At 35.9% G+C, this 8,558-nt stretch overlaps 1 protein-coding gene across 8 annotated transcripts; it reads right to left on the bottom strand.

The window, feature by feature from the left end:
- Nucleotides 1–2,499: 2,499 nt before the first annotated feature.
- LOC106778050 (probable protein phosphatase 2C 51) lies at nucleotides 2,500–7,810 on the bottom strand. 8 transcript variants are annotated; one of them, XR_002666051.1, is made up of 6 exons: nucleotides 7,019–7,810; nucleotides 6,784–6,889; nucleotides 6,164–6,475; nucleotides 5,138–5,376; nucleotides 4,421–5,036; nucleotides 2,500–2,778 (listed from the first exon to the last, which is right to left on the bottom strand). XR_002666051.1 is itself a non-coding variant. In XM_014665936.2 (4 exons), exons 1-3 carry the CDS (start codon nucleotides 7,631–7,633, stop codon nucleotides 6,171–6,173), a joined length of 1,026 nt encoding a protein of 341 aa, XP_014521422.1. In that variant the 5' UTR covers nucleotides 7,634–7,810; the 3' UTR covers nucleotides 2,500–2,778; nucleotides 6,164–6,170. The 8 variants fall into 8 exon arrangements, 4 of the variants coding, with proteins under 4 accessions (XP_014521422.1, XP_022631744.1, XP_022631745.1 ...); XR_002666053.1 differs by having other exon boundaries at nucleotides 4,421–4,979; XR_002666052.1 differs by lacking the exon at nucleotides 5,138–5,376.
- Nucleotides 7,811–8,558: the final 748 nt, after the last annotated feature.

Raw genomic sequence — 8,558 nt, 5'->3', positions numbered from 1 at the left:
TAGTGGAGATAGAGTATTGCCTTCTTGCTATGATATGTGGTGTCTTGTTGCCATGTAAAATTAATATTTGATTTGTTAAAATAAGCGGTTAAGAATTCATAGACATGCTTATATGTATAGGTCTGAGGATCACTTTGTCAGTTTATATTGAGTAAAGCTGGAACCAATAATTTATTCTTTTGTAAACACCATCATATTATCCTTTCATTTCTTTGCATCTCGGGATGTATAGGTGTTGCTTGTATTATTGGAATATTATTCTTCTTGAACAATACTAAAGTCAAAGTAGGAATCCCAGGGCCATCAGTATATTGTCACTGATGACAAAGAAAGACCAAATTCTGGTTAGTAACTTGCTAATCGATTCAAGTTTATATATCTTGATTTTTGAGTGTTGTTTGATGAATTAGTCGTGGCTAATTTCCATGTGTTATTATTATTATTATTTTATTAAAAATGTGGTTATGTATCATGTGAAGATAAGCATGTCTCATAATTTTTTCTAAAACATCATGGTAATTAACATCATGGCTATTTTTTTTTGTTGCAGAACATGAGAGAAATCTTCTTGATGCACAAGTAAATAATAGTTTAAAACTAGATGTATAACTTAGTCTTACGTTATTGGTACATCTTATTAAACATTAATGGTTAATCTGATATATACTTCAATGTTTTCAGATATGTTTCTATATTAAAGGACTTGAGATATCACAACCAGCACTTGATACTGAAAATTCAGAGTGATACTGAAATTCAGACTACATCATCAGATTACAGCACGTGGGAGGAGGTGAAATGTGCACAAATTCTCCTGTTTAACCCTTTTTCTTATTTAACCCTTTTTCTGTTGCCCGAAGGTTTTCTTAATTTCTCCTTTTGAAAAGAGCTTCTTGACGTTGCGTTTGGTATATGATTCAGGTGCACCATTATCTCATTTTAATTCTACTACTGCCAAAACATTTATAAGCATTTCTTTTTTAAAATTTCACTTGCCAACCGTGAGTGTGACTGGAGAATGGCTGGAGTTGTATTGGTGACCTGTGCTATCCAATGAAGAACTTAAAGAAACAGAATATGCATGAGGATATGACTTGCAATGGCCTGGACAGAAGATTGAGAAGCTGAACTGTTGTTCATACGTGAGGGTGCGTTTCACATTCTAGCTCCAGCTTTGTAATGTTTGTTCTGATTTTCTCCTAATTCTGCGTTTAATTACTGTTTTACACCCTTCTTCTCACGCGATTATCAACATTTGGCACATTTTGCACCAAATTTCAGAGAATTCAAAAAGTGGTTAAATATATTTTTACGTTAATACTGTTAATTTTGGTTTAACATTGCAAATTTCCATTTTTCCACTGTTCTTGGTGATATAATTCGTTGCCTTGCTTTGGTGATATAATCATAAACATAAGCTTTCAATTGCTATATGTTTCTCTGCAGAGGTGTTTCTATCATACAGTTTAAGTTGAGTTTGGGTTTGTTGTATAATTGACTATCTTTTGATTCTACTTTTATTATTATATTTTTCTCATGGTAAAAAGGTAAAAAGAAAAGTCCATGGACTAATCCTGACTTATAAAACATTAGGAATATTTGATACTATTGACTTTTTTAATGAGAATTCTTTTTGGTTGCATTACCCACATGAACTAGGATCAAATCTTATAAAATGAATTACTTTGACAGGTCAGTTATAGGCAGATGTTTAATAATGGTTCTATATCTATAGAACAACCATTCAGGCCTTCCACTAGAGAGGCCTTTTGAGCTTGAAATCTATGCACGAACCCACTTTCCCTTGTGCTGAAATTTAATCTAATTCTAAAGAAGGGGGGTCAAGGATCAAACTCAGCCTCTGTGTCAGGGAGACTTTGCTATCAATTTTAGAGATACAAAACCATTTGTCGGTTCGTACTGGGAAGGTTATTAGTCCTTCACATGATGTCAAACTGGTCAAATGATAGAAGGTCCGATTCTTCATAATTAACATTTAGGACAGATATTGGAGGACCAATCCATTCTCCACATATAATGCTTAATGTTCAGGAGTTGTCCACAATAATTAAGATAAAAGTGGATAAGCAAAAGTATTATGATATTTTTATTTAGTGTCCAGTATTGGTTATATGATGGTTTTGTTGATTTTATATGTAGCTTTTTTTTAGAATAAATTGCATTGACACCCTTTATGGTTTGTTCTAATTACACTGATATACCAACTTTTTAAAAATCATACACAGGTCTCCCCTTAGTTTTAAAACAATACATTGTTCTACACTTACATCTGATAAGGGAGGCAAATGTAAAGGTGGAAAAGTCAGGATGTGTAAGTGTAATTTGAGAAAATCTCAAGGGGTGTCATTTTAAATTATTCTTTTATTTTAGACAGAAAACTATGATTTTATCATTTTCTTTTGCTTTCTTTGTAATTGAGTAAAAGTCTTTCAGATCATTATTTTGTGTTAGTTTTACCTTCTTTAATTGACAATGTTCTCAACCATTCAAGCAAGCTTTCTCTAGCTATAGATATGTGAAGACCACTTGCAGCACAAATGCTTGATGTAAGAAGATATAAAAAAAACTTCAAATAGTTGAGAAACTAAAAACTGAGAGGGGACGGCTTGAGCTTGAGGTCGTAATTTGTAAATCTCCAGCTCTTTCTTTTGATGATGTTTGGTGGGAATTAAGGCATAAGCGTAAGATCAATCCCTCTTTCTTTTGCCTTATTGTCTTGAGTGCTGCTCTTCCTCTTTCTTGTATTGTTTACTATAGCTGTATTCAGAATATGAGTATTATAAGAATATTGAATTTAGTAACAAAGTCCACAAAAGCAATTATGCTAGAGTCTGCACTGTAACTGCCTGTTGTTTAACATGTCTCTCACTAATCTTAAAATATCTTTGCATCATTCTTTACTTGAATTCTGTTTATAAAGAACTTAAGAACTGGTGAAGGCTTAGAGCAAAAGGAGAATCAATATAGTCCTGAATATAGGAAAGTTATGGCCTTTTATTCATTGCCTTTTTTTCATTTGTCAGAAAATATATATCTATGTCAAGGAAATGAAAATTGAAAAACCAAGTTGTCGCACTTTTTTTCTGAATAATAATTGAGCATGCCACTAGAGAGGACAACCCTACAAGTTATGTTATATTTTCCCTCCAAAATTCCACTTTACACAATAAGAAACAAAATTAAAAGGTTGATGCTCCGAAAATACTTGGTAATTGTTATGTTATAAATGATAGTGTGTCATGAATCATGGCTTATATTATCAACTCAAAGTACGCATTTGCTTTCCTATCTTTGCTTGGGACCCTTTTCTACGGTGGTTGAGATGGAGGGGCATCCACCTACCATTACCATATACCAACCTGCCTTATCAATCAGAATATGCCCCTTCATGGCCTCTTCGTTCATTATATTATTATTACTGTTTAGGTGTTTAGGTGTTTAGGTGTTTAAGTATATTTTGTAGTTCTAGTTTTCTAGAGTAGACAGTAGTTAGAATATTTTCTATGTTTGTTACCATAGTTGCTATATTATTTTGGTAGTTTTAGAGTTAGGAAATAGGATTGGTTGCATTTAGTATTTTAAGTAGAATAGTAAGTAGTGGTGTGGTTTAGTAGATATAGTTAGCTAAATTTAGAATTAGTTAATGGAATGAGTTGTAGTACATTTTCTTATACTTAGTTTCGTAAATTAGACTTGTGAGGATAGTTTAGACATAGTTTTTAGTTGTTCTAGTATAATAGCGATAGAGTAGTTGTATTTTTAGTACTGTTTTTAGTGTTCTAAGTAGGTTTAGGTGGTGACATTTTGAGTTTTAGGTAAATTTAGGTATTTGATATTTTCTTTAGCTTAAGTTTAGTCATTTTAAACTTGTTTGACTATCTTAGTTTCTATTTTAGAATGATTTTTACAGATTTGCATCATTGTACTAATATTAGTTGCAAATTGTAGATGATGGATAACTTTGCTAATTTGAGTGCATAGCTTTTTAGCCATGTTTTTACAGTTGCAATTGATGATTTGAGTGATTTTTAAATAAAAGAATCAGTATATAATCAGTTTTGACAATGATTGACCCTTGAGTCTTTGAGTGAGGTTTGGACCATATTTTCTGTGTGTGCAATCATGAGAATGAACATCACAGAACTTGCATTTTTTCTATTTATAACCAGTCAATAATGAACTTGCATCTATCAACCAATACAAAAATAGTATCTTTCCCTCTGAGACTTAGGTAACCCTTATAAAGTCTATGGAGATGTCAACCAAACTTGATTAGGAATTGGTAGTGAAACTTCTTCAAAGGTGCATCTTAATAAATCTAAAACACGCAGTTTAAAACCACTTGGGAAAAGTTTTCCAACCCCAAAACATTAATAAAGAACGGAGTTGAGAGACAGACCTATATTGCTGCCTATATGGTAATGTGCTCTGCACTGAAAGCCACCGAATCTTTTTCTGCCCATGCTGCATTTTGTTCTTTACACTTCAAAATGGTGATTTCCCGTAGAAGATCATGGACTCGCAAAGTGTTGATCCTTCCATCAGATTTTGTACCACAGCCACAGCCCAGACACAGCCATAGCCTCAGCCTAGGCTCAGCCCCAGCCCAGCCTCAGCCACAACCCCAGCCCCAGCCTCAGCCACAGCCACCGTCCAGCCTCAACCACAGTCCTAGCCCAGCCTCAGTCACAGCCACAGCCCAGCCACTGTGCAGCCACAGCCCCAGCCTCAGCCACAGCCCCAGTCCTGCCACAGCCCAGCCCCAGCCCCAGCCCTGCCCCTGCCCCAGCCTCAGCCCCAGCCCAGCCACAGCCCCAGACGAGCCACAGCCACAGACGAGCCACAGCCAAAGCCACAGCCTTACTCCAGCCCCAGTCCACCCCAGCCACAGCCTCAGCCTCAGCCACAGCCACAGCCACCGTCCAGCCCTAGCCCAGCCACAGCCACAGCCACCGCCACTGTGCAGCCCCAGCCCCAGCCCCAGTCATAGCCCAGCCTCCACAAGGCATTTTGTCCTTGATTAGTAGAAAATACAGATTTATGTAAACTTTGATTTTTTTTTTTTTATTTTATAAGTTGATTTCTGATACTTAAAGTACGATAGGGAAGAACTTACGTGTTTAGAGTGACAACATCTTCAAAACATGAAAAAGATGGGAAGAATATGGTGCTGAATCTCACCCCAAATGTCAAGATATACCATTTCAAGTTTTATAGCCTCAAGCCTTGAAATTGTATAGCTGGCGGATGAACAATTTTTTCTTACTCATTCTCACATTTCGATGCTGTTCACGGTTTGTCGCTGCTCTTGGATTTAATATCTGAGCCTTATTTGTAGTTTGGGCTTTAGCCCGTCTATTTACAAAAATATTGTTCGAGGGAATAAAAAAGTATCCAGTACCATATGGTTTTTACTCTTCTTCAAAATTATATTTTTTCAATTTTTAATTTCAGATTTGAACATGCACTGTTAACATTGTTGTATATTATTAAATCTTAAACCTAGCATTGTAATATATTTAGTTTAAATAATAAAAATAAAACGGTTAAATTAAAGAAATTGATTGATGAGTTTTTATATGTTTTTAGATTAGGATTAGGAGGGCGTGCTTGATTTTTTCTTTTGAATCATATCACGAAAGTCACGTTATTCTTCTGACGTAAAAACCAGGCAAATAAGGAAAAAGTAATTTAAAATAAAAAGATTAACGCGACCAAAAAAGTATATCTATATATATATATACACACAACACAGCGCTGTAAACTAGGTTGACTTTCGTGTTAGATCAGTATTTAAGTCAACATATATTATATCCAAAATATTTAACAGACATGCACTGAATCAACAATCACACCATCAAGTAATTGTAAAATTTCTATAATGTTTTGTGATTAATAAAAATGTAAATGAATTCTAAACTGTCTACCCATATGTTATTTATTCTTCATTTGAAAACTAATATAAAATTTATTTGTAGAACTACAATAGCTTCTCAGTGTCCATTGTGATGATAACAGTGATCAAGATCTAGAGAGAAAGGAAGCTTTTCATTGTATTTGAAATTGATTAATAATTTTGATAAAATAGAAGTAAAAAGAGATAATTAAAACTGGAAAGTAAGAAGTGGTTGAGTATTATTACATGGAGTTCAGGATGAAGTGGTGTTGTTGAGTTGGATGACTATGACACTGATATTGTCTTTGCTTCCACGAGCCATGGCCAACTCTGCCAACAAAGATGCAGCTTCTGTAGCATTGCTTACAACAGTCTCCTCTTTTAAATTCCTCTTGATTTGGCCATGGAGGCAGCTTCGTACAACCTCACAAACAAACTTGTTAGACACCACATCCCATAACCCGTCGCTTGCTACCACCACAAACTCATCACACTCTGTTCGCTCGTACACCATCGTCTCTGGCTCAGATATCACAAAAGGTTTCATCGAATGATCCCCTGCACAGTGTGAAATCGCCCTTCTCAGACCAATAATTACTCACAATTTTACATGACCGAAAATCAAACCATTTGGTAAAAAGAGTAACTCAAAACAAGACGATTTTGTTAGTTATTCATTTTCTTTAAAATATGGAATTCCTATGGTAATGCATGAGTATTTAGTTTAGGAGAAAAGCAATTCTGTTGAAGTGTGTTTTCTGAAAAGTCTAATGAAACGTGCATGTTCTTGATATACGAAGATAGGTGGAGATGATGGAGTAATTTATGAGCTATGTCACGGAAACACAGAGTATTTAGAAGTTTACCAATGGATCTGGAAGTAGCAAGAACTCCCAAAACACGACTTCCGTTCCAATTAATCACTCTTCCACCGGCAGCTTCTATTCTCTCTCTTTCATCTGAACGATCAGGCTGATTTGTATATACGTACACACATTCCACAAAGTTAAACAAACTCCAAAACTATTCACTATCTCAACATGCAACAACAATCAATAATTAAATCATAATAATAATTAATATTGATTAATCATCGATCACCTTATGATCACGCGAAAGTGGTATGGCTACACCGCCACGGCACAACACCGCCCTCGAGTCACCGCAATTCGCCACCACAATCTCCTTCTTCCCAACGACAACCACCGCCGCCGTTGAACCTGTGGTGTTTCCGCTACCGTCATCGCGCGCCTTACCACCAACTCCGATCTCCTTGTCCATCTTCATGAAACACGAACACATCACCTCGTACCAATCCAATCCCTTCTTCGCGTTCTCCCTCACTTCATCCGCCAACAGCAGGTGCAGCCTGTCGCGGCAAGCGTTCGCCACCAACGTCCCGCCGTGTCCGTCGTAAACCGCGAAGAAATCATAACCGCCACACCACTGCCCCGCCGCCACCAAGCCGGGAACCACCATGACGGCGTCCTCCATTGCGCGTCGCCGCCCGATCACGGATATGGAACCGTGTGTTGCGGAAGAGGAGGAGGCCTTGGATTCTTCCATGGTGGGAATAACCCCCGCTACTTGTGAATGACGCTTTCTCTTCTTGGGATATAGTTCAATTTCTTTAGATTTTGTGTTCGCACTGCTATCTCTCGAATCCATTTCACTACTCATTAATTCTGCTGTGAATTTCTCTTTGAAATAGTGCATGTGTTCACAGTTGTAACGAACTTATGGGTTCGTTCGTGTTGTTATATGGGTTTGTTCGTGTTATCACAATCTCATACACTGCAGGCACCGGCTTATTTTTTTTTCTTTTCTTTTCTTTTCTTTTTGAGTTCTCTTCCTCTTCTACGAGGAAACTATGAGTTTTGTATATGATTGAGTTTACCGTGACACGAATCAGGTCGCTCGCCAAAGCTGAACACGTTAAAGAAAATGAAATGTTTACACGTGTGCTTGAAAGTTGAATTATACAAGTAAAACGTGAAGGGATAAGATTTCTTATGTGATCCAATTAATGGCTGTTAACGTTTTTGTATTTATTTTACATTAGTACTATATAATTATTCATTGTTTATGACTCAGCTTAATCATATTTAGCTACTAAAATTTGTCTTTTAAAGTTTAAATATTAGCAAATACAGGTAGAAGAGTATAAATACATATTTTTCATCAACAAAATTAAAGTAAATTTTGAAGAATTTAATGTTAAAGAGTTTCCATGTTCATTTTTTCTTACTAATAGAATAAAAAATATCTGACACCTGAGTGATGTGAAATAATATTTTTTTAGAAATTAGCTAGTTCATTGAACCACCGATGTAACAATCATTTATTGGAATTTGCGACAAAAGAAAAATATAGATTAATTGTATAAAGACTTATAAACTGAATAGTGAAGGCAGGAGGAGGGCAAAAGAAAAAGAAATAATATGGACAGAAGACGGTTGTCTGTCTGGTTCGAGGACATGAATGTGTTCCAAAAAGTGGGAATTGCTTTGGAAAAAGATGCATAAAAAGATGGAAATTGAAGTTAGCATGACCGTAACGTGGCTGTTTCATCAGGCGCCACTTATTCTTAGCTACAGTTTCATGAGCGTGCAAGAAACAAATATCCAGACTCATTGATTTC

This window comes from Vigna radiata, chromosome 11 (genome assembly GCF_000741045.1).
Source record: "Vigna radiata var. radiata cultivar VC1973A chromosome 11, Vradiata_ver6, whole genome shotgun sequence".
NCBI lineage: Eukaryota > Viridiplantae > Streptophyta > Magnoliopsida > Fabales > Fabaceae > Vigna > Vigna radiata.
This window is presented reverse-complemented; position numbering and strand designations above follow the sequence as displayed.